Below are 27,302 nucleotides of genomic sequence, written 5' to 3' on the forward strand. Positions count from 1 at the left end.
CAAATATTTTTCTGCTCTCAAACCATTGCAGAAAACTTGTGAACGCACCCTCCGTCTACGTTATATTATATAGGTAGTATACTACTACTATACTAGTATATACTACTATATACTCATCCGAGTGATGCAACTTCTGCTACACGCTCTTTTTTTTTAACTCAAAATTAAGTATGACCGAGGTTCAAAACATAGTTCGATTCTATGAACTTAAAGTTAAGTACCCTTTTTCCTCCTTGCGATGGATCAAAACGGAGTTCGAACTGCGAACTCAAAATTGATCCCTTTTTTTCCTTCGGCGAGGGATCAAAGCTGAGTTCGACCTTATGAACTAAAAATTGAACTCTTTTTGTTGGACTGAAAACACTTAGCGAGTTCAGTTCGAACCGGAACAGCAACCAACAAACACGTCGCAAAATTTTGTCGCTCCGGAACAATTACCGGAAGACTATGAAGGAACTTTATAATGAAATGCATGTTCACCGTGTCAGCGTAAAATTCTGTCCGTCATTGTCATCATATGGTGAGCGGCTTGGAATGTCCGGAAACTTCCGGATGTTGTTTACGTGGGAAGTAACATCCGGAAGTTTTCTTTGACCGGGAGTGTAAAAACATTCCATTGCTCTGTACCGGAACAGCAACATCCGGGTACAACAAATTTTAATCATCCTTCAATTCCCTGAAAATAAGCTACCCTCGAAAAAAAAGGATAAATTACAGTTCGGCTGCCGAACTTAGTATTGAGTATGCCTATCAGAACTTAGTTTTGCTATTGCCCTGTTAAACTCAAAGTTGAGGGATGCCACCGAAGTGCTGTTTTGAACCAAAACTACTTAATTTTGAGTTTAAAAAAAAGAGCGTGTATATCTTCAACTTATTTACAAGCAAACACAAACAGGCGTGTAATATTTTGTTTTGAATTCCGATCAACCCAGAAAAATAAAGCCAAGCGTTCTAAATTACTTTTTTTGATTGAGTGAAAAGTTAGAGAATCTAGAACATCATGGAAATGTGCCGAGCTTGTGGCGAATTTCCGAACACCAATAATACGGTGATGCAGAATTTGCAAAAGTTCTCCGACATTTTCTATAATCTTACATCAATTGAGGTAAATTATTTTAGTCATAAGTTTCCATTTTGCGACAAGGCTGATTTTATCTCCCCAACCTTAGTTGCGACCGGAAGAGGATCCCAGGCGTCAACAAATATGTGGCGAATGTCATGGTAAACTAATGGACTACAACCATTTCCGGAATATTTGCTTGCAAGTGCATGCTAAATTGTTAAACGTTGTGAGTATTGTTAATTAATTCATCGGCGAAAGCTATGTTCTTTAAGTGCGAAAATTTTAAAATTATGACAATTATAGACGGATAGAAAGTTAGAAGAAATTGTAATATATTTGATTATGCCCTATCGAATTATGATAGACCACTCCTGTTAAATCATGCCATAAAAAAAATGCTAAAGCTCTTGACTTGGTTAGGCACCCGAAAGTTGCCATCAACCGCTTAACGCGACATCTCCCGGTCGCTAGAGGCAATCGCTAGGCTCTACCCTTCCTTGAATATTTGAGTTCCACAAGTGATCTCATTTAATTTTTTGACTAGCTATTTGGGATGCAAAAAGAGGCTGTGATAAAAAAAAATCTCTGCGTATCACTTTAATGTCCTTGAGATGCGGACAAAGCCCACTAGCTAGGGAGGATAGAGTGCAATGCAACGCACACAACTGCCGGTGGCTTAGCCATCATTGGGCGCGATTTAGATTTGGGGGGTGATAGCACGTCGTCGTCGACGGTCGCAATCCACTTTGGCAGTACTCGTTCGGCGATTAAGATCGTATTCGGTCATATCGGGCTCAGCCCTGTTTAAAGTGCTAAAACTTAAACCACGTGCAGGTAGTGAAGGCGATAATCTTCTTGTATCGTTTAAGATCATTATATCAATGTTTAGTTATTGCAGATTGTGCTTTGTGAAACTCAGATAAGTTTCGTGTGTCACGCCTAAAAAGTTTTTATTTGCACATGTTAGGGCTTAAGGCACTTGTGAGTAAAATTTTCACAATTAGGCAAACAGAATATTGTTAGAATGCGTTTATCTCTGCTCAGGTACGAAATTGGTTTGTCGATAAGAAACAACGCCGATCGAATTGTTTAAATTGGAAACAGTTACCTCCAGGTAAGATTCACTGTGCATTGTGCACTGCTCATGCAAATTGGTTCCGACTGAGAATTCTTATGTTGCCCTTAATCTGATACGTTGAACGCAGGAATCCCACCGTTCAACGTGGGTGTTGGCTGGGGACGGAAGACCAATTCCGTGTGGTGCTGCATCTCGTCATATCCGGTAGTCGAAGCGACGTCATTCTGTGGAACACGTTCTCAACCGAGGTATTACTGCCAATACCTGGAGAGCCCGTTATATGGTGGAAGAAATTCCGCCGCTCTCCCATCGGTACCACAGTGATTGTCGTGACTCATCAGCACACTCCGAGGCTTTGGTCAAACACGTGTTGGTCCAACCACGTGTGGCTCGATGCTGCTCTGCATAGGGCACAGTTAGTCGTCGTTGCATCTGAGCCGGGACACGAACCACAAGATTGAAGCGTTTGTATTGAGCATGAAGTGCATGTAAGTACGGAGTCAGCCGATTGGAACCTCTGAAGGAACTGAGCAGGTTAGCCTAGAATTAAGCTTATTGTGATTAGGATTAAGAGCTAATGTTTGAGGGACGTCACTAAGGCCCATAGGAACAAAAATTTGTAAATACAGCTGCAGAAAGAATCAAACTAAGTTCCGCCTAAATTGATTGATTGGGTAAGATTGGAAGCGTCGACGTTTGCTGTTGATTTGGGTTGCGTGGGATAAGGTTTTGTAAGTGTCGCAGGGTTGTGGGTTGTGCATTCCACTCTATCAATAGTTACAGATTAGGGCCGCATTCCGGTAGTCAGTTGGGAAGTTGAATGAGATACAACGTTGGAACTGTTAGCCCGCCCTGATTTGAGTCTTTAGCCGGGACGCAAAACACGCGTCAACAGCCTCTCGGGTTCCGGGAGTGGCGCTTTAAGTTGTTGATGGTATCGGGACAAAAACGTTCGTTACAAATCTGGCGCCCAACGTGGGGCTCGTAAAACAGTTGAGTTAAATACAGTTAACCTTAAAAAAAAAAAATATTGATTTCATAACCACAAAACTTGGACACATTAGAACCAAATTCGCTTACGTTGATCAGAGCATCGCAATCGTAACAATCATAAGTCGTTTGTGAAGTTATTCGTTTGATATATTATTGAATTTTTGGTTTGGATTATTTGGTATTAGTATTAGGCACAGTTTATTATTGCATTTTGAATTTTGGATTGGATCGGATTATTTTGATATTTTTTTTTTACATATAGTTGAATTATCTTATTATCTTTAGTTTTCAATTACGTGCAAAATGGAGCATTATCACATTAACGCAGATCACCTCGAGGAAGAGGAATTGAATTATGAGCTTGCTTTAAGAGGAGCCAATGTTAATGAGCCTGTACAATCGAAAAGAAGAACTTTGCGAATTTTGTTGCGCGATCAAGAAGATCCTGCGACGGTTGTTTACACAACGCCTCAAGCATTGACAGACGACTTTGTTCGTATAACGAGTAAATTGAAAGAAATTGAGCAAACTTTAAGCATTGGACGACCTCATGGTAGTTTGTACTCTCGATTAGTACATTACCACCGACGGTTAGGAAGATACACACCGAAAAACGAATTGGAGCAACAAAACCAAATAGTTTTGATAAACCTTGTAAGCGGTTTGGCAGAGAGATTTTTCAAGATAGATCTAAATTTATTAGCCAAAAGTTTTTCAAAGATCCAAATAACTTGTAGGGATACACCGAAAACAACGGAAACTCCTGTTGCTGGTCCGGACCAGAATACTTCCGATACGATTATGACTACTCCTCGGGTATCGGAGTCGATGCTCGATATTCCGACTGCATCAGTTAGGGATATGTCCGGGTCGCAAGCAAACGTTTCAGGTGTAATAGAGAATCCTTCCGGTGCGCAAAATGTCATGTCTGATAATCAAACGAACTTCGTCGAACCTCAAATCTCTATTTCCGGTACGCAACCAAATATCGTCGGTTCGCAAACATATTTCTCCGTTCCGCCAGGATACATTCCAGGCTCGCGAGTACAAGTTTCGGGTACGCGAGTCAACACTTCGGCTACGGATGCACAGATTTTCGGCACACAGGCAAACGAATCGGGTGCGAGATTAAACGCGTCGGAAATGCAAATGAACATACCTAGTACGTCTCGTGGTCACGCGGTTCCGCAGCGAATTTCGTTGGATGATCAATCTCCGTTTTTGGGATATGATCTCATGTCGTTGCGTGCACAAGAAAATATCGCGATGCGTAACAGAACCCAATTGAATCGATTACCGTTTTCGAGTCTGGATCGTGAAATAAATGGTCAGCCGGTGGCCTCGGCGGGTAATAGACTTAATGTCTCTCAATTGACGAATGATGGGGAACCGTTTGTCCCAGATTACGCGCTCAACCACTCGACGGCGAACAACGTGTCCAATTTGGGACTTGCAAGAAATCCGGAGTTTCCTAGATCAGGCGATTACGAATATCTCCACGTATCAGAAGTCGAAAACTACATTCGGGTGTATGTTAACAGCCTTGTTGATCAAGGACCGGTACGGTTTGATCGAACGGTAGATCGGAGGACTATCGATCAATTAGTCGAGAATATCGCGAATGTAACTTTACAAAATCCGAGAAGTTATCAAACTCCGCAAGCTAAGATTTCGAGCTTGTCTCAACGCGTAGATCCAGGTAATTTGAACCCGTTGAATGCCTCGAGTCTTTCGAATCCAATGGTACCTCCGTGTACAGTACCATTTACGCGTGAATATATTAATCCTGTTGCTTCTGGTGATAGACTCGATTCGCTTAATCCTCCGCATTTCGCTTTTCCTCAACATTCGCAATCAGCGCCTCCATCACCATACCATGGTGCAAGGTTTAATCAAGCTCCTCAGAGGAGATCAGGGGAAGCGTTATCAGGACCATACGGTGCTGTAGGGAATCTAGTTCAGCCAAGACGACTCCCGTATCAACAATGTAACATTATCGAAAAATGGCCCAAATTTAGTGGGGATTCAAACCCTGTACCTGTTGTAGATTTCCTGAGGCAAATTGACCTCCTTTGTCGTTCATATGGCATCGACCAAGACGATTTACGAATTCATGCCCATCTTCTGTTTCGCGATGAGGCTTTCATTTGGTACACTACCTATGAAGAACGTTTTACTTCGTGGGGTAAGTTAGTCGAAAATTTAATGATGAGGTACGATGATCCCAATCGTGATCGATCTTTTCGTGAAGAAATGCGGGCTAGGAAACAAAAACCTAATGAAAAATTTAGTGCGTTCCTTACAGAAATTGAGACCCTTGCGAGAAGAATGACGAAGAAAATGACGGAACAAGAAAAATTCGATATCATATTTGAGAATATGAAACTAGGGTATAAACGTAGGCTTGCCCTGGAGCCGATCTACTCGATCGAGCACTTGGCTCAACTTTGCTACAAATTTGATGCTCTTGAGACAAATTTGTTCGGTTTAAAACCGTTAAATCGAAACGCGTTACTAAATTATCTTGACGAGGAAGAGGTAGACGAAAACGAAGATTCTGGTAGCCGTTTAGAAAATGAAGACGTTCTTGTCATGAAGACCCAAGCCGAAAGAAAAGGGAATAATGATCGGTTAAAGAAAAATGAGGCAGACAATCAGGCCAGAGATGGTATCGTATGCTGGAACTGTAGAAAAGTAGGGCACATGTGGCGGGAATGTGACAAGACGAAAAAAATATTTTGTCATATGTGTGGGCATGCTGATACTACTGCGTTTCAGTGCCCAAATCGACATAATCTGCGCTATACAGGAAATAGCGACTCAAAAAACGAATAAGGACGGGAGGTATTGGGAACCTAACTCCTGACCATAATTTCGCTCAGGTTCCTAACCAGAATTTTCACTACTTCGAACGTACCTTTCATATCAATACTATGTCTCATAAATGTCCCCATATTACCTTGAAAATCATGACCGAAAATGTTGTAGGACTCGCTGACACCGGAGCCAGTGTTTCGGTGATCAGTTCGTTGCCTTTGATTGACAAGCTCGGCTTGAAAATCAATCCATTGAATCTTAAAGTATCGACAGCTGATGGGACCGCCTATCGTTGTCTTGGTTTTGTAAATCTTCCATTCACTTATCAGAACACTACCCACGTGATTCCAACGGTCGTAGTACCAGAGGTTACAAAACAGTTGATCCTTGGGATGGATTTCCTTCGGAAATTTGGATTTGAATTAACGCGTCCCGATCATTCTTTCGTGGATTTAGGCCCGTCTGAAACTGAGGAACAGAGCTCAGTAAACCAGCTAACGTTGATTGAAGATTACTTCAGTGAGAAACCAGAAAAATTCTGTTTCCAACTCTCTCCAGAACAGAAATCCGAAATCCCTTCTCAAGACCCTGTTCAAGTAGAGGACGACAGTTTAGATATGCCTACGATTGAGATTCCAGATAGAGTAATTGAAAAACCCGAAGGTATACTAACTGAACATGACCTTACAGTTCAACAGCGATCGTGTCTTTTCGAAGCAGTTTCAGAATTACCCGTCACGGTTCATGGACGTCTGGGACGAACTCATGTCTTGAAGCATTCGATTGAACTGCTTCCCGGTGCAAAATCGATTAAATTTGCTACCTACAGATGGTCACCTAAAATAGAATCCGTGTTAGACGTCGAGATCGATAGAATGTTGAAACTTGGTGTAATTGAGGAATGCGATGGTCCCGTTGATTTTTTGAATCCTTTATTACCGGTCAAGAAGGCCAATGGCAAGTGGCGTATCTGCCTAGATTCGCGACGCCTGAATGCAGCCACGCGTAAAGACGATTTTCCATTTCCGAGTATGTTAGGAATACTGCAACGTATTCAGAAATCCCGTTTCTTCTCGGTAATAGACCTCTCGGAGGCCTATTACCAGGTAGGTTTAGAACCGTCTGCGAAAGACAAAACTGCATTCCGAACTACAAAATCTATGTTTCGTTTCACCGTTATGCCTTACGGATTGGCAAATAGTCCGGCCACCATGGTGCGCCTCATGTCCAAGGTGATTGGACACGACCTCGAACCACGAGTTTACGTTTATTTGGATGATATTATCATCACATCACTGTCGTTGGAAGAACACTTCCGTCTGATCAAGGAAGTCGCTGTTCGTCTAAAACGAGCAGGGCTTACCATTAACATCACCAAATCTCGTTTCTGCCAAAAACAGGTCCGTTACTTAGGATATGTGCTTTCCGAAGATGGTTTATCCATGGATGTCGCGAAAATTCAACCTGTGCTCGATTATTGTACTCCAAAATCCGTTAAGGATGTTAGAAGACTTTTGGGACTCGCGGGCTTCTACCAAAAGTTCATAAGGAATTATTCCGAGATCACAACTCCAATAAGCAATTTGCTGAAGAAAGGTCGTAAAACGTTTACTTGGACCGAAGAAGCCGATGAGGCCTTAGGGAAGTTAAAATCTGCTTTAGTATCTGCCCCAATTCTGTCCAATCCCGACTTCTCCATCCCATTCATCATCGAGACAGATAGTTCTGACCTCGCGATAGGATCAGTCCTTACCCAAATCCAGGATGGCGAGCGTCGATGTATAGCATACTACTCGAAGAAATTATCAAGTACTCAACGAAAATATAGCGCCACCGAGCGTGAATGTCTCGCAGTTTTGCTCAGCATCGAGAATTTTCGACATTTTATCGAAGGTAGTCAATTTGTGATACAAACGGACGCGATGTCGCTCACCTTTTTACGAACGATGTCCATTGAGTCGAAGTCCCCAAGGATCGCTCGATGGGCACTTAAATTATCCAAGTACGACATGGTATTGGAATACAAAAAAGGATCCGAAAATATATCTGCCGATGCACTATCCCGTAGTTTATGCGTTATAGATACCCCTTTGCCAGATTTGTACATCACTCAATTGAAAAGACAGGTAGAACAATTTCCTGACAGGTACAAGGATTTTAAAATCGTCGATGACAAGCTTTTCAAGTTTGTCACCAACACTTCGTTAGTCGAAGATCCCGGTATGAAGTGGAAGTACGTAGTTCCGTTAGCAGAGCGAAAACCGATTATTCAAGCGATTCATGAGGAGGCACACTTGGGTTTCTTAAAAACTCTGGCCAAGATACGTGAAAAATTTTACTGGCCACGAATGTCTTCCGAGATAAAACGATTTTGTTTCTCCTGTATGGTTTGCAAAGAGTCAAAAATTCCAAACGTGAATGTAACTCCTACTTGTGGGAGTCCGAAAATGTGTTCTCGTCCGTGGGAACTAATATCTATGGATTTTTTGGGACCATACCCACGTTCCAAAAAGGGAAACGTGTGGCTCTTAGTCGTAACAGACTTCTTCACCAAGTTTATAATGGTCCAATGCATGAGATCGGCGACCGCAGTCGGTGTTTGCACATTCGTCGAGAATCAAGTTTTTACTCTTTTTGGTGCACCTTCGATTTGTATCACGGATAATGCAAAAGTCTTCTTATCCGATCCGTTTGAAAAATTGCTCCTTAAATACGGGGTGACGCACTGGAACCTTTCGGTTTACCACCCCAGCCCGAACCCGACAGAGCGTGTGAATCGCGTTATTGTCACCGCCATACGTTGTACTTTAAACCGCTGTTCGAACCATAAGACATGGGACGAATCAATTCCGCAAATAGCCATGGCCATCAGAACCAATGTGCATGACAGCACTGGTTTTACGCCTTACTTTTTAAATTTTGGCCGCAACATGGTTAGTTCTGGTAAAGAATATGAACATCTACGAGATTTAGTTCTAGATCCTGACAAACAGGAATCGTGTTTTAGTCCTGATCAAAAACGATTATGGGAAACAGTTCGCGAAAATCTCTTGAAAGCCTATAAGCGCTATTCTATGCCCTATAATCTTCGCGCAAACCAAAAACACACCTTTGCGTGTGGTGAGATCGTATACAAGAAAAATGTTCACTTATCGGACAAAGCGAAAAATTTTGTAGGAAAACTAGCTCCCAAATTCACTAAAGTTCGAATACGTCAAAAATTAGGTACTAGCACTTACGTCTTAGAAGACTTGGATGGTCGAAGAATTCCGGGAACCTATCATGGTTCATTTTTAAAAAGGCAGTGATCTGTTGCATCAATTATATTTCCATTCTTTCAGCTATGTTAGTTTGCCATATGCAGCTAAACAAAAATCATATTGTTGGAAAACACTCTATTGAGGAATCCTTGAAGCGTAGGCGTCAAGATGTCATTTTTGTTTCCTTCGTCGACCTGTGTTGCGTATTTTAAGGCAAGACGTTTTGATTTTCTTCTTGCCAGATTACTTCTTTGCTCAAACGCTCCAAAATCATTATTGCACATAGCTCCGCACATAATCTAAAATAGTAACAGTAAAATAATCATTAGTTCCAGAACTTCAATCAATATTTTTGCTACTTACAGTTGTTAGATTCCCTTTTTGTTTCACCAATTCGTCAATCCAATAGTCCGGTTTAGTTTTCTTTTCAAATCTTTCCATTAATTAGCATCCAATTCTTTTTTTTAGCAGTAATTTGGTCCAGAATTCCAAACTAAATGTAAAAACGTTCTTAGTTTCCCGAAATTTGTTGTTTACAAATGAAATGAGCTTTTATGGCTTCTTTGACGTTTAATTGAGAACCCATACACTAGGATAAATGTAGTTATTAGTTTTACATAATTCGCGGTGTTTTTTTTTAGAGATATGGAAAAAATCTTATACAGTTTTCCAAGTAATTATTGGAGTTAATCGGATCATGTAGGATAAAATTTGTTTCCAGCTTTCTGGAGTTTATAGGTTTGATAATGGGTAAATTTTCGAAACTTTCGGAGTAAATTGGTACCATGACCCGTGGTAATTATGTTAATTGGTTAAATTTTCGAATATATTCTAGGTGAATTGGTTCTAATGCGTTCTGAAAAAAAATACAGTAAAAATAACACAGCGTAAAATAAAGTTGTAAATATTTAGAGTTGGTTTAGTAGTATTGTCTTGTTATAAAAATTTTGAAATTTTATTTCAAAATTTTTATTTTCTTTTGCATCGGCGAATGTAATATATTTGATTATGCCCTATCGAATTATGATAGACCACTCCTGTTAAATCATGCCATAAAAAAAATGCTAAAGCTCTTGACTTGGTTAGGCACCCGAAAGTTGCCATCAACCGCTTAACGCGACATCTCCCGGTCGCTAGAGGCAATCGCTAGGCTCTACCCTTCCTTGAATATTTGAGTTCCACAAGTGATCTCATTTAATTTTTTGACTAGCTATTTGGGATGCAAAAAGAGGCTGTGATAAAAAAAAATCTCTGCGTATCACTTTAATGTCCTTGAGATGCGGACAAAGCCCACTAGCTAGGGAGGATAGAGTGCAATGCAACGCACACAACTGCCGGTGGCTTAGCCATCATTGGGCGCGATTTAGATTTGGGGGGTGATAGCACGTCGTCGTCGACGGTCGCAATCCACTTTGGCAGTACTCGTTCGGCGATTAAGATCGTATTCGGTCATATCGGGCTCAGCCCTGTTTAAAGTGCTAAAACTTAAACCACGTGCAGGTAGTGAAGGCGATAATCTTCTTGTATCGTTTAAGATCATTATATCAATGTTTAGTTATTGCAGATTGTGCTTTGTGAAACTCAGATAAGTTTCGTGTGTCACGCCTAAAAAGTTTTTATTTGCACATGTTAGGGCTTAAGGCACTTGTGAGTAAAATTTTCACAATTAGGCAAACAGAATATTGTTAGAATGCGTTTATCTCTGCTCAGGTACGAAATTGGTTTGTCGATAAGAAACAACGCCGATCGAATTGTTTAAATTGGAAACAGTTACCTCCAGGTAAGATTCACTGTGCATTGTGCACTGCTCATGCAAATTGGTTCCGACTGAGAATTCTTATGTTGCCCTTAATCTGATACGTTGAACGCAGGAATCCCACCGTTCAACGTGGGTGTTGGCTGGGGACGGAAGACCAATTCCGTGTGGTGCTGCATCTCGTCATATCCGGTAGTCGAAGCGACGTCATTCTGTGGAACACGTTCTCAACCGAGGTATTACTGCCAATACCTGGAGAGCCCGTTATATGGTGGAAGAAATTCCGCCGCTCTCCCATCGGTACCACAGTGATTGTCGTGACTCATCAGCACACTCCGAGGCTTTGGTCAAACACGTGTTGGTCCAACCACGTGTGGCTCGATGCTGCTCTGCATAGGGCACAGTTAGTCGTCGTTGCATCTGAGCCGGGACACGAACCACAAGATTGAAGCGTTTGTATTGAGCATGAAGTGCATGTAAGTACGGAGTCAGCCGATTGGAACCTCTGAAGGAACTGAGCAGGTTAGCCTAGAATTAAGCTTATTGTGATTAGGATTAAGAGCTAATGTTTGAGGGACGTCACTAAGGCCCATAGGAACAAAAATTTGTAAATACAGCTGCAGAAAGAATCAAACTAAGTTCCGCCTAAATTGATTGATTGGGTAAGATTGGAAGCGTCGACGTTTGCTGTTGATTTGGGTTGCGTGGGATAAGGTTTTGTAAGTGTCGCAGGGTTGTGGGTTGTGCATTCCACTCTATCAATAGTTACAGATTAGGGCCGCATTCCGGTAGTCAGTTGGGAAGTTGAATGAGATACAACGTTGGAACTGTTAGCCCGCCCTGATTTGAGTCTTTAGCCGGGACGCAAAACACGCGTCAACAGCCTCTCGGGTTCCGGGAGTGGCGCTTTAAGTTGTTGATGGTATCGGGACAAAAACGTTCGTTACAAAATCAAAAGATTTGGATAATGACCGGGTATAATTTTATTCAAAAGTATTTCATCACACGTCATAAATAGATATGATAAACTATTTTAAAGTAGGTATTGCTGTCAGATATAGTTCTATATAGTCAAATATAGTTCATAATCCAGTATCAGACTATCGACCGTAACGATTGCAACCAAATCCGGTTGTATCGAGCACGATGATAAACAGCTGAAAATAACTTCCATCGATGGATCCGTTCTGAGCTTTTCACCGCAATCTTCCTACTGTTATATTTTCTACAAATCGTTTCATCATTATTTTTATAAACAACTACTTTTGGAAGATAAATTAGCCATTCCGGGTGGCAACAAACATTTAACAGAAGTTTTCCGTAAAACTCCTATTATGAGAGCTTTAAATTTTACTTTTTACTCGCATATCTGGCAAATATACTTTCACGGCTTATAACATGTTCTTTTTTGTAGAAACTTGAACCTCAACCAGAATGCGAACCCCAGAACGAACAAAGCGTGTATGAGCCATTCGTAGAAATACTGAAGGTCGAACCAATCTCAATTGAGGAAAAATATGAATTTAGGGATGATCTAAACCATGCGCAAATTACCGAAGATTATCGGAGCGATCCGGAAAATTTTGCTGATGGTTTTGAAGCGTCCGAAAATGATTCATCAGCTGAAGACGAAAACCGTGAATCAAACAAGACATCAGACGGAAAGCAACGTAAGCACGAACGTGATGGAATCGAAGCTGAAACTCAAATGACATATAAATGCGATACTTGTAACAAAGTTTTTCGTAGTGAAATGCGCTATCAAGGTCATCTACGTTCTCATCAGGGACTGAAACCAGCCGTTTGCAACTACTGCGGCAAGGAGTTTCAAAAATACAACAACCTAAAGACGCACATATCTATCAAACATCTTAAAGCCAATACACGCTATCCCTGTGACTTTCCCGGTTGCACGTTGACCTACACTACAAAGCAGTCAATGGAGACGCATCGACTGCGACACGACCCGAATTTCATCCAGCCGGAAAAGAAACGCAGCGTGTGTGATCTATGTGGAAAAACCTTTTCGACTAGTGGAGCTCTAAAGGTATTTATACTATCTAAAAACGTAGTAGCATACCAGCCAATAACCTTTTCTTTGATATTTTCAACAGAAACATAGCTTCATCCATACTGGCGACATGCCGTTCCAATGCTCAATATGTAACAAAAAGTTTCCCACAGCACATAAGTTAAAAGAACACACCATGAGGCATGAGGTATAAGTGAGAAGTTTTACACAACTTAATCAGTAATTATATGAAATTTAACATCTCTTGACAGGGCATAAGGAATCACGTTTGTTCATATTGCGGCCTAAGCAAGACGACACGCCATGAGTTGAAAGTTCATATGAATACCCACACCCGGGAAAGACAATTCCCATGCCACGTGTGTGCTCAGGTGTTTTCCACCTTAGGTAACTTATTTGATGATCGATTTACGTTGATGTTTAATTTTATTAGAATGTCTAATGTTTCCTAATTGAATGACGTTTTAATTTTAGAGGGTATGAACCGACACGTTAAAGTCGTACACTGCGGTGTCAAGGCATATCCTTGCACATACTGCGATCAATCGTTTGGTAAGTCAGGGACGCTCAAGCATCACATTATGACTCATACGGGCGAGAAACCCCACGAGTGTAGAACATGCGGCAAGAGATTCATCCAACTGGTGGCACTTAAAAAGCATACTAAAACGCACAACCAGTAACAACTATCCACCATCTTACCGAAATGTACCAGTTGCAACCTACATTGATGAAAGATGCAGCGACATCCATTATATCCCCCATGCAGGCTGATTCAATCGAGATCCCACTGCCCAATGATTCAACTGTATGTATGGTAGCAACCTTGGGTGCACGGTCGTTCCGCAGTTGTAGCTAAGGCTTCAGCAACAAGTCATCGTAAGGATTGTGTACCGATTGGCATAAAGTCATTTGGCATAAAGCCGTTTGGCATAACGCCGTTTGGCATAAAAGTCGTTTGGCATAAAGTCGTTTGGCATAATGGTCGTTTGGCATAATGGTCATTTGGCATAATGGCCGTTTGGCATAATTGGCATAAAATGATGGATAAAAATTTCGAGGAAGCCTCCTCACGCTTCGCGTTCGAACTAAAATAAAATATGGTCCTTACGCTTCGCGTTGCAGACCGGGCTAGGGGATTGTCCCTAACTTTGGGTACGTGGCCGTTCTAAAATGATGGATCAAAATTTCGAGGAAGCCTCCTCACGCTTCGCGTTCGAACTAAAATGAAGTATGGTCCTTACGCTTCGCGTTGCGGACCGGGCTAGGGGATTTGTCCCTAGCTTTGGGTAAACCTAGAAACACGGGGCCTTCCTAGGGATTTGATTAAACCTAGAAAATCGGTAAATTGAAAAAAAAAAACTTATGTATTTTAATGTTTAGCAACATTTTATGTTACCTTATAAATTTTTATATTTTTATGCCAAACGGCCATTATGCCAAACGGACATTTAGTGGTATGAATAAGGTTTAGCAATTGCTTCGGTAGCTTTTACTTTGCTCGAAATCAAGCAAAGCAAAAGCCCAAAGCATTTGCTTAGTTTGGTATGAATAAACGTTTGCTTAGCAGATGTGTACTAAAGTCTTAGAACATAGCTTTTGCTTCGAAAAAAGAGCTATCCAACCAGCAGAATCTGAAATTTTCTAAAGTAAAATGAAAGAAGACGATCAAAAAATTGAAAAGTACGGCTAAAATAGCCATGAAATCGACGGTGCGGGTGGTGGGTGTAAGAACGATCGGAAAAATTTAAGTCAATACATGCTCGCATGTTGATGTTTAAAGAAAATTGAATATTGTCAAACAAAAATTGGCCTAGCTTTTTAACATTTATCATAAGCTCTCCCACACGTTTTCAGATCGGGATAATCCGATATATAAAAAAATAGGCAATAGGCGCGCACCTTAACTTAGATGTTTTTTTTAATCTTTGAATTATAAAAAAAAATCATATAAATTTGGGAGATCTGAATTATGTTTAAAATTATTACAACTTTCTTCCAACTTCAAGCCGATTGGGACTTCTTCCACTGTAGCCGGATTTTTTTTTATTTGAAATATTTACTAAATGATTTGTTTTGTTTCATCTTAGACGAATCATTTCATACAACAACAGGAATATGAAAAAAGTTGGGTTATCACTTCGACTGTTCTTTATCTATGTTGAAAATGCCTTTTTAAATTGTATTGCAGTGTAATATTGCTAATTTTATAAATTCATGACGTTGTTGAAGAATTTGTTTATTGGAAAAGTCTGCTACCAAGCATGCTTAGAAAATAAAGTAATTACTAGGAGATTTCTCGAGCGATTGCTTCAGATTTGGGCTTTATTCATACCGAACTAGCTTGTTCTAAAAGTAAAAGCTCCTGACTGAGAAAACAGCTGTCAGAAAAAACTTTATTCATACCAACCGAAGCAATTGCTTTCTGCGACTGCTCGAATGCTCGATTTAGTTTAGCAAAAGCAATTGCTAGGGGTTTTTCATACCACCTATTATGCCAAATGACCATTATGCCAAACGACTTTATGCCAAACGACTTTTATGCCAAACGACGTTATGCCAAACGGCTTTATGCCAAATGACTTTAGGCCAAACGGCGTAGGACCATCGTAAGCTACCATATATCCAGTTAATAACTGCTGGATGAGACGTTCAAGGGAGTGGAGTCGTAAGCAGAGGCACAGTCGTAAGTAGAGGCAATCACGATAAAGGTTTGGATTAATTATCTCGAGAAATTATTGCTGAATATACAACTAACTTACTATGCATCTCACCAACCCAATTCAATATAATTAATTAATTCAATACCATGAAAATTTTATTTGAATATGAATATATAAATATGCTAATGAATACATGAATACACTGGATTCTATTTGAAACAATTGTTGTCCCACTGCCCAATGGTACTGCAATAAATAAAGCTTGTAGTTTGCGTGTTGATAATATTTTGTTAAATATCTTCTTCTTCTTCTTCTTTTTACTTGAACAGCTTCAGCCCTTCAGCTCAGCCGTTCGGGGGTAAGGGCCAGTAACTAAGTTGTTAAATATCAGTCCGATATTTCTGAATAGTTTTTTTGATATTCTCAAAACAGAAAATGTATGAACGTACCCTATGTTTACCTAGGAAATAACAAACTCATCCGAACGTATGCCATATTTGAGTTATCTTCAACTTTTTTATGAACAAGCACACATAAGCGTGTAACATTTTGTTTCGAATTTCGATCCACCAAACGAAATAAGACGTTCCATGCAAATAAACACCATTTTTAATTGGCTGAAAAGTGAGAAAGTTTTAAGCATCATGGAAATGTGCCGAGCTTGTGGCGAATTTCCGAACACCAATAATACGGTGATGCAGAATTTGCAAAAGTTCTCCGACATTTTCTATAATCTTACATCGATTGAGGTAAGTTGTTTAGGTCATAAGTCTCAAGCTTGCGACAAGGCTGATTTATTCTCCTAACTTTAGTTGCACCCGGAAGAGGATCCCAAGCGGCAACAAATATGTGGCGAGTGTCATGGTAAACTAATGGACTACAACCACTTTCGGAATGTTTGTTTGAAGGTGCATGCTAAAATGATGAACGTTGTAAGTATTTTTTTTTAACGAAGAATTGAATCACCGTAAGTTATGTTTGTTACTGAGTTGATCGGCCTTATCGGTGAAAGTGATGTCCTTTTCAGTAAGAACATTTCAAGTCCTTTTTAGTAAGAAGATTTATGTTATGATGCCGTGTTTTTTATTTATTTTAGCCAAAGTTTTTTGGCACACGCCTTCATGAAAATAAAAAATAAACTTGGGCTGAAACATCTCAACACGGCATCACATCTTTAAGAAAAGGAGTTTGAATAGGAAACACAGGTTTTGAATGGGCACGTCGCTTACCAAGGTGACATTCCTGCCACATTACCTTAAACCCCAAATACTCAGCGTGAGATTTGTGGAGGGGTGGCGTACAGCCGTTCTCCGTAAAACAAATCATCACAAGTGCTGCGCTACATTTCTTTTCTCTATCGACTGCATGGACTTGGCCGGCGTCGTTATTGATCCATAATAAAGATTGAGGTTCTCAAAATTGGACAGTGAGAATGTGTTGCTTGTTCCCAGCCACTTTCATTTGGTTTATTAGGTGGTATGAAAAATCTTAATAAAAGGCGTGTTAGTTCTAGAATGGTTGATTTATTACTACTAAAGAGTTGTTGGTTGGCACGTGGTTTATAAAGGTAACAGCGTAAAACAAGATTGCTATGATTTATCGAATATTATAAAACAACTGTTACTTCGATTTCTTCAACACCCCCTCTCAGTTGTTGGTGCCAACTAACCCGATCATCTTCCTCAGCTTCGCAAACGTAGGTAGGGGTAACGACTTCGTAAGAATATCAGCCACCTGGTTTTGAGTCTCGATGTACAACAGCTTCACCTTCTTCTCAGCAACAGCATCTCGGACGAAATGAAATTTAACATCGATATGTTTGGCTCGTTTCGTCTCCTCCTTTTCGGCCATCGCAATCGCACCCTGGTTGTCCTCGAAGACGGGAATCGGGAACAAATTTGCGGTTTCCTGCAAATCTGACATCAGGCCAGCTATCCAAATGGTCTCGCTTACCGATGAACTCATGGCTATATATTCAGCTTCAGTTGAGGACATGGCCACGCAGCGCTGCTTCTTTGACGACCAGGCCACCGTACAACCAAAAACTTGTACCAAGAATCCAGTCACACATTTCCGATCGCATTCGTCACTGGCATAATCTGCATCGACGTAGGTTCGTACCAAAACTTCTTGCGGGTTCCTCCTATAGGCCAGCTTGAGATCCTTGGTCGCCTTAAGGTACCGTAATACCCTTTTAGCATGCTTCCAATGTTGTTCTCCGGCAGCATCTTGGAATCGTGCCAAATAGCCAACCACGTAGCACAAGTCCGGTCTTGATCCCAGCATCAGGAACATCAGGCTGCCTACCAACTCTCGGAAGGGATGGTCGCAGGGTTCAGCACATTTCTTCAGTTGCAACTTGGCTTCAGCAGGTGTGCTAACAGGACGACACTCACTCAATCCAAATCGAGCAAGAATCTTCTGGATAAGAGCCTCTTGAGACAAATAAAGAACATCTGCTTCGCGTTCAATCTTGATGCCCAGGAAGTAGTGCAGCTCGTTCAAGTCCGTCATTTCAAATTCTAGTTTCAGCATGGCCTTGATTTGCTGAATTTTTCCAACGTCCCTCGCAGCTACCAGCAGATCGTCGACATAGATCACAATGTAGACCACGTGCTTGCCTTCTCCCCGGGTGTACACGCAGTAGTCATGCTGCGACCGCTTGAAACCGTTTCGAATCAGGACCATATTGAAACGCTCGTTCCAGCAACGTGGTGATTGTTTCAAACCGTAAATTGATTTCTTCAATCGACACACCACACCATCGGGCTGGCCTTCTACCCCCTCTGGAACACGCATGTAGACTTTTTCCTGCAGGATCCCATTCAGGAAAGCCGTCCGCACATCCATCTGGTGGATCTTCAGACCTCGGTTAACTGCAATTGCCAAAACTGTCCGGATAGTTGACAATTTCGCCACCGGAGCAAACGTCGCCTCGTAGTCCACATTCCGTCGCTGCATGTAGCCCTTTGCTACCAGCCTTGCCTTGTGACGAACTGGGTGCCCATCAGCATCACACTTCAGTGTGAACACCCACTTACACGGAACCGGTCTTGCTGTTTCTGGACACTGGACCATCTCCCACGTTTGGTTTTTGGTTAGCGACTCCAACTCGTCCGCAATAGCTCGTTTCCATTGCTCTTCAAACGGATGACCATGGACCTCGGAATAGCACGATGGAATCTGTTGGGAATCGACAGCAGCAAGGACTCTATATGGTGAAATAAAATCATTGAACCAACCTGGAGTTCTGCGCTCCCGACCACTAGACCTCGGAACACTCTCCTTAACAGATTCGTTCCCATTTATGTGTGGTGGGAGCGCCGCAGTGTTGTCAGCAACGCCATTAACCATCTCTACGGACTCGTTCCCGGATTCGTATTCCGATCCATCACTATGATCAGACTCATCATTTGGAACTTGGGTCTGTTCGCCATCGTCGCCAGTTGGACTTGGTTTCACCAATTTTGGAACTTCTTCCGGAATCACAATTCTCCTGTCAGCCTCGTTCTCGGGGACCCGAAATGGAAAGCAAGTTTCGTTAAACTTTACATCTCGAGCCACAAACATCTTCCTGGTTTCTTGATTCCACAGCCTGTAACCGTTCGGGGAATAACCAAGCATCACACACCTTTGGCCACTCGGATCTAGCTTGGTTCTCTTCTGCTTCGGGATCCAGGCAAACCCTTGGCAACCAAACACTTTGAGCTTTCCGACATCCGCTTTCTCGCCATGCCAACACTCCGCCGGTGTTCGGTTCCCTGGTACAGCATCAGTTGGACTGCGGTTTGTTGTATACACCGCATTCAGAACCGCTTCTCCCCACAGGTACTTCGGAGCACCCGATTCAACCAACATCGCTCGTATTTTCTCCACAATCGTCCGGTTGAACCTTTCCGCTACTCCATTCTGCTGCGGTGTGTACCCAACAGTCGACTCGATTGTTATTCCACGCTTGCTGTAATACGCCAGTTGCTCGGTGGAAAAATATTCTCGTCCCAAATCACATCGCATGTTTTCGATTTTCTGCCCAAACTTTGCGGTCGCCATAGCTTCGTACGCCTTAAAGTACTCGAACACTTGACTTTTCTGCTTCATGAGGTACACAACAGCAAAATGGGTAAAATCGTCCAGAAACGATACGAAGTACTGACATCCATCAACGGTTTTCGGTGTTATCGGACCACACACGTCTGTGTGAACACGTTCCAATGGCCGCCGGGTTCTGGGACGCTGCTTGTTGAACGGTTGCCGAATCATTTTACTTTCAGCACACGTTTCGCAGAAGCCACCTTCTTTCTCAATATCGCCGATTCCATGCACCATCTCGTTCATTTTCAACCGCCTCAAGTTCGGAAAACTCAAGTGATTGAAACGCTTGTGCCACAACTGCAACGCTTCGCTATTTGTCGACACCACCATGGCAGCAACGTTTCTCTTGGGATGCATCTTGAGATAGAACAGATTGTTTTTCAAGTTCGCTACAGCCAATTCCGAACCATCCTTCTCCAGCACTGCTCGACCATCTTGAAAGTTCACCTTGACACCGGCTTGGATCAATTTCGATACCGAAAGCAAATTATATTTCAGCTTCGGAACCAACAGCACACTTTGCAACGAAAACACCAAGTTGTTTTTCACCGTTGCCTTGACGACACCTTCCATCGTAGCAGTCAATTTTTCGCCATCCTTCGCAGTTTCTATGGTAACGGGTTCAAACAACTTTTTCAGCTGCCAGAAACTTTTTTCACTGCTCGCCATGTGCCAGCTGGCACCTGAATCCAGGATCCATTCATGCTCAGCACCCGAATCGACGTCGTTGAAAACCATTAGTGCCACCTCCTTGTCAACCGGAACGCTTGCTGCCTGGGCACGTGCTCGACGATTCCTTGAACTCGAACAGTCCTGCTTTTTGTGGCCGACGTCTCCACACGAGTAGCACCTTCCTCGAAATCCGTTAACCTTCACGAATTTCTTGTTCCGTGACGATTTGGTTGCTAATGCCGACTCTTCTGGAACGCTTACGTGGTTTTCCCGACCAGTCCTCTTCTGCTCTTCAGCCAACAGTCGAGCTTTCACCAGATCAATTTTCAGCTGGTCCTCGGGCAAATTTTCCATTGCAGTTGTCACCACATCATAGGACGGTGGCAACGAAATAAACAGCTGGCTCACTGTATCCAACTCCGAACAGGTCGCCCCAGCGTCCTTCAGCTTACGGACCAACTCGTCAAACCGCCGGAAGTGGTCCATTAGCGCCATTCCCTCCTCCATCTTGAGTAGAGACAACGACCGACGAATATAGTTCTGTGCCGAAAATCCCTTCTTGGAGAACGTGTTCGCCAAGGACTCCCACATCGCCTTTGCCGTGTCCTTGTCCCGGACATACTCCAGATGACTGTCCGCGATGTACGCCACCAACAAAGCCTTCGCCTTTTCGTCCATTTCCCGGAATAGAGCTAACTCCGCCGCAGCTTCTGGTGCGTCCTCCGTTAGAGCTCTCTTCACGCCATTTGCCGACATCTGCGTCTCGACTCGGAATCTCCAGACGTCGTAGCCTTCACCAGCGAATTGGACAATACCGGCTTTCTTCGCGCTAGCCATCTTCAACTGCTTCGAGAATTTTCCAAAATTTGCGAAAACTGGGCCCACAACCTCTTAATAAAAGGCGTGTTAGTTCTAGAATGGTTGATTTATTACTACTAAAGAGTTGTTGGTTGGCACGTGGTTTATAAAGGTAACAGCGTAAAACAAGATTGCTATGATTTATCGAATATTATAAAACAACTGTTACTTCGATTTCTTCAACAAAAAAACACTAGCAATTGCTTTTGCTAAACTAAATCGAGCATTCGAGCAGTCGCAGAAAGCAATTGCTTCGGTTGATATGAATAAAGTTTTTTCTGACAGCTGTTTTCTCAGTCAGGAGCTTTTACTTTTAGAACAAGCTAGTTTGGTATGAATAAAGCCCAAATCTGGAGCAATCCCTCGAGAAATCTCCTAGCAATTACTTTATTTTCTAAGCATGCTTGGTAGCAGACTTTTCCAATAAACAAATTCTCCAACAACGTCATGAATTTATAAAATTAGCAATATTACATTTCAATACAATTTAAAAAGGCATTTTCAACATAGATAAAGAACAGTCGAAGTGATAACCCAACTTTTTTCATATTCCTGTCGTTGTATGAAATGATTCGTCTAAGATGAAATTAAACAAATCAAAAAGTAAATATTCCAAATTAAAAAATTCCGGCTATAGTGGAAGAAGTCTCAATCCGCTCGAAGTAGGAAGAAAATTTTAATAATTTAAAACATAATTTAGATCTCCCAAATTTATATGATTTTTTTATAATTCAAAGATTAAAAAAAAAACATCTAAGTTAAGATGCGCGCCTATTGCCTATTTTTTTTTATATATCGGATGATCCCGATCCGAAAACGTATGGGAGAGCTTATGATAAATGTTAAAAACCTAGGCCATTTTTTGTTTGACAATATTCAATTTTCTTTAAACATCAACATACGAGCATGTATTGACTTAAATTTTTCCGATCGTTCTTACACCCACCACCCGCATCGTCGATTTCATGGCTATTTTAGCCGTACTTTTCAATTTTTTGATCGTCTTCTTTCATTTTACTTTAGAAAATTTCAGATTCTGCTGGTTGGATAGCTCTTTTTTTCGAAGCAAAAGCTATCCCGCATGACGAAAAACCGTACGCTGAATCTTCCGTACTATTCTATTCTGATCACATTAATAGTTACGTTCTATATTGCATCTTGGCTTAATGTGCCTTCGCTAGAACGTATAAAATATTATTCCCGAAAGATACGATGAATATTCTAAGGAATAAAATGATTAATTTAGCAACGCAATCAAATGATAAAGAATTATTTAAGAAAGATACAATGAATGGTTTTTAAAAATTAATAGATTATTTTAGCAACACGCACCAACTTCTCTGCTGTCACGTCATCACACGTGGCCAAACTTTGTGAAAAAAAGTTTTTCCCGGCTGAGTTCGGGCAAAAATCATTAAAGAGATCGCCTAGTTCCGTAGCTGGAATGCTGAAAGTGGAAGACGGAGGCTACGAGGAAAGATACAGTGATCTATGAGAGTAAGTAAAATGCCTTTTTTTGTGTATATAGCGAGACACTAAAACCTCTTTTTATTCTCGCTCATAGACTGGAGGAAAAATGCGAAGAAACTCTTTTTCTATGGAGGCAGTATTACTATCAAGGCGAGGAGCACCATCACCAGCGGCCAACCGCTATGTAGCAACAGAGTTAAGAATGGCTCGGCAGTGCTGCAGCAGCAGGCGAAAGCGCTCAGAATACATCCGGAAGCTGTTCCTGCGAACATCCGCGGATGGTCACGGAAGGTTTGTTTTTTTTTTTAATTTTTAGAGCAAAAATAAAATGAATGTATGTAATATAAACCTTTTTTTTTATTTATTTTGTCTGGAAATCATACTGAAATTGAATAAAATCAACAAAACCTCAAATTGGGTTCGAATCTTATCATTGTTAGGTGACGATATGCTCTATCGTCTATGATCAAATCGTTCTAGAACGAATAGAAAAAGGCAAAAAAATGAATCGTTTCTTTACTTAACAACCCGTTCCCTGTATCGTTATTCGTGTCTAAACGATTCCATTTGATGAAAAAACGATTAGCATAATCGTTCATTAATAATACAAAACTATTAAGGGAATCTTTTGGGTGTCTTGGGAAGAAGATAATGGGGATCGTTATTGTATAATACTGCTCCATGCGGGATGTTCTAAGACTTTAGTACACATCTGCTAAGCAAATGTTTATTCATACCAAACTAAGCAAATGCTTTGGGCTTTTGCTTTGCTTGATTTCGAGCAAAGTAAAAGCTACCGAAGCAATTGCTAAACCTTATTCATACCACTAATTGTCCAATGTTTATTATCGCGAACCAATCACGGAGTGCAACCATTATGCCATTGGCCGGGAGGGGTCGCAGGAGGACCGTAGTTGATAGCGCGCTCAAAATCAAAACACGGCATCACATCATATGTGGTAGTCTATTATCTGTCGACCGTGAAGATAGCAACCGGAACCCCGGTTGTATCGAACGCGATGATCAAAAACTGAAAAGGCAGTCCATCGATGGATCCGTTTTGAGTTAAAGCGAGCTTTTCTAAGCGATCACATACCATCTTTTTGTTCGCCCGCACTGCAAGTTCCCGCTTGTGATTCAACTCTATCTGTATCTAACACTTCATAGCAGTTGAGCTTTGCTGAGAAAAAAAAATGTTGTGCTGAAAATGCTTCTCATTAAAATTCGACCCGCTCATTTTCAACATGTCATTTCTTCTAACTTTATATGACTTTATATAACCAATATGACTTTGTATGTTATTACTGCATACACTTATTAAAATTTTCTTTTTCAGAAACTTGAACCTCAACCAGAGTGCGTTCCTCAGAACGAAAAAAACGAGTATGAACCATACGTAGAAATACTGAAGGTCGAACCAATCGCAATTGAAGAAAAACATGAATCTTCCGATCACCTCGGTCGGTCGCAGACTATCGAAGACGATGGAAGCGATTCAGATTCTTCGGCTGATGAGTTCTCAGCACCCGAAAATGATTCATCTGCTGAAGACGATAAAAGTGAATCATACAACAAATCAGTTGTGAAGCGGCGTAAGAATAAAAGTGGTGAAGTTAGAGCCGAACCTCAAATGAAATATAAATGCGAAACATGTAATAAGATTTTTCGTAGTGAAATGCGCTATCAAGGTCATATACGTTCTCATCAGGGACTGAAACCAGCAGTCTGTACCTACTGTGGCAAGGAATTTAAAAAATACAACAGCCTAAAGACGCACATATCTATCAAACATCTGAAAACCAACACGCGCTATCCCTGTGACTTTCCTGGCTGCAAATCGACCTTCACAGTGAAGCAGTCAATGGTAATGCATCGACTTCGACACGACCCAAATTTTATTCAGCCGGAGAAGAAACGCAGCGTTTGTGATCAATGTGGAAAAACTTTTTCAACTAGTGGAGCTTTGAAGGTATGTTATCCGCCTGTTCGTATCAGCATACCAGCTAAAAAACATTTAATTTTTTCCAACAGAAACATAACTTCATCCATACTGGCGACATGCCGTTCCAATGCTCAATATGTAACAAAAAGCTTCCCACAGCACATAAGTTAAAAGAACACACCATGAGACATGAGGTATAAGTGAGAAGTTTTATTTAACTTTAACAGTAGATAATTTAACGTAATTTTAACCACATATGACAGGGTATAAAAAATCACGTTTGTCCATACTGCGGCCTTAGAAAGACGACACCTCATGAGTTGAAAGTTCATGTGAATACCCACACTCGGGAAAGGCAATTTTCGTGTCATGTTTGTGCTAAAACGTTTACCACCATAGGTAACTTGTTTGATTTCCCTTGATTTTTATGATGTAGTACTAATTGAATGACGTTCTAAACTCCAGAAGGTATGAACCGACACGTTAAAGTCGTACACTGCGGTGTCAAGGCATATCCGTGCACATTCTGCGATCAATCCTTCGGCAAGCCAGATACGCTCAAGCATCACATTATGACTCATACCGGCGAGAAACCGCACGAGTGCGGAACATGCGGCAAGAGGTTCATTCAACTGGTGGCACTTCAAAAACATAGCAAAACGCACAACAAGCTAATTAGTGACGCGGAGCAGCCAGTGCAACCTTGTTCAACGGTTCCTGCCCCACATCCCGCTTTGATGGCTACCGGTGCATCCAACATGCTGTCCAGTGATCACTCATCAACGATTACCTCTTATGAAAGTATTGGAGGATATGTCGACTAAGTGTTTGAAAAAATGTTCCCAATAGTGGGACGGCCGTATACATTGGATCAGTGGACAGACTTCTTATCATATCCAATGTGTGAATTACAAATCTGATTGTGCCCCGATTGGTAGGCTTCTGAAAGAAACTGGCTTCCAAATATGAACAAACGGTTTTTGGAAAAGAGCTCAGTCAAAAAATGTGAACTAGCCCAAGCAAACACTGATGACCAAATTGATAGCAAACTGAGACCAAAATAAAGTACCTATATACAGCAAACTGAAATTGTGGTTTATGTCGAACGTTTTACGAAAGCAAAACTAGGCATTGTTGAGGTTTCATTTGAAAGCAAGCTGATACCAAATTTAGATATCAACAGCCAACTGGAAAATTTTTTAGTGCAGACTTGAGTCATAGGGCATGTGGAACGAATACGACAAAACGACTGGTTCGACGAAGAGTATAGGAAGGTGACGTACGAAGAGAACGCCGCGCGGGCACGAGACGTGGAAAATCATTGACAGGAGACGTGGAGTAGTTCGAAAAGCTGGAGCAGCTGCATCGTTACCAGGGGACACAAATGTTATATCAGAAGCTCAACGTATCCCGCAAAGGCTTCGTGCCCCCCACGGGCACGAGACGTGATTATAGCTCGAGGAGGACCCTGCGCACACTCGAAATATTCGAGCGAGGAGTGTTAAGAGCCAACTTTGGTGGCGTGCAGAAGAACGGAAGGCGAAGGATGAGCCAAGGACTCGCGCGAATCTACGGCTAACCCAGCATCCAGAAGGCGGCGAAGGCTGAACGGATATGCCGGGTAGGATATGTTGCGCAATCAGGGGCGCAACGAGCGAGGTTGTTAGACCAAGGGGAGCGTGATCTAACGAATGTAGGATACCCGAGAAGTTGGAGAACGGTTGCCACATGGGCCGAGTGAATTGAATGAGTATTGTCGACGTGGGACGGAAGACCATGCAAATAAAATAATTGAGTTTGATAGCAAAACTAGACTTCATTGTTATATACAAAATTTTAATTAAATTCTCCTAAGAACAAATTTATCGTATAACTAGCTGACCCGGTAAACTTCGTTTTACCTTCTTAAGTATAAATCGTAATAAATGATTAATTTTATCTACACGTCCTTAACTGCATCGTTCTCGCGAATAGAATCTTATGAAAATCATAACAAATAAAGTTGAATTTGTATTGGGAAAACCTTTCATAAAAAGTGAGATCCTTGAAACTATTATACAAACCATATCTGACCCAAAAACCCCTCGGATACCAAATTTCACTTCATTCCGACCGACCATTCATACGTGATGTTGTTACAAAGAAAATGCCTCCATTTTTTATATATAAGATGTGAAGAAGAGATAACTTTGTATGGGGACCCCCCTTTCATCAAAAGTGAGATTCTCGAAACTATTATACAAACCATCTCTGGCCCCAAAAACCCTCGGATACCAAGTTTCACTTCATTCCCACCGCTCGTTCATACGTGATGTTATCACAAAGATAGCGCCTCCATTTTTATATATAAGATTCTATAATCAATTTAGTCTCAAGTTTTAATTTAGGATATAACAGTGATGCCTAGTTTTGCAATAAAATTTAAGTCCACACTATATTTTGCTTTCAGTTTGCTTTTCATATCTTAATTTGTTCTTTGATCTCGACTGTCGCAAAACTGATCTCATCGATAGTTAGGTACTGGTGTGTTGGAGGTTTGGGCACACGCATTCTTCAGGAATAAAAGAAGAAATAAAGCTACTTACGATTTAATTCTGATACCCTCA

The 27,302-nt window shown here is 41.4% G+C and overlaps 1 protein-coding gene and 1 long non-coding RNA gene across 2 annotated transcripts; one reads left to right on the forward strand and one right to left on the reverse strand.

Annotated features, from left to right (window-relative positions):
• Positions 1 to 886: 886 nt before the first annotated feature.
• On the forward strand, positions 887 to 27,302 carry LOC129742803 (zinc finger protein 62 homolog). The gene is made up of 12 exons (XM_055734742.1): positions 887 to 1,105; positions 1,170 to 1,289; positions 12,382 to 13,014; positions 13,082 to 13,186; positions 13,251 to 13,386; positions 13,474 to 13,678; positions 16,207 to 16,411; positions 16,475 to 16,594; positions 24,091 to 24,723; positions 24,786 to 24,890; positions 24,960 to 25,095; positions 25,162 to 27,302. The coding sequence occupies exons 1-12, from the start codon at positions 1,001 to 1,003 to the stop codon at positions 25,518 to 25,520; spliced, it is 2,862 nt and encodes a 953-aa protein (XP_055590717.1). The 5' UTR covers positions 887 to 1,000; the 3' UTR covers positions 25,521 to 27,302.
• LOC129744631 (uncharacterized) lies at positions 9,260 to 9,736 on the reverse strand. The gene is made up of 2 exons (XR_008736963.1): positions 9,575 to 9,736; positions 9,260 to 9,510 (listed from the first exon to the last, which is right to left on the reverse strand). It is a non-coding gene; the product is annotated as an uncharacterized LOC129744631 (long non-coding RNA).

The sequence above is a fragment of the Uranotaenia lowii genome, chromosome 2 (genome assembly GCF_029784155.1).
Source record: "Uranotaenia lowii strain MFRU-FL chromosome 2, ASM2978415v1, whole genome shotgun sequence".
Classification (NCBI taxonomy): Eukaryota; Metazoa; Arthropoda; class Insecta; order Diptera; family Culicidae; genus Uranotaenia; species Uranotaenia lowii.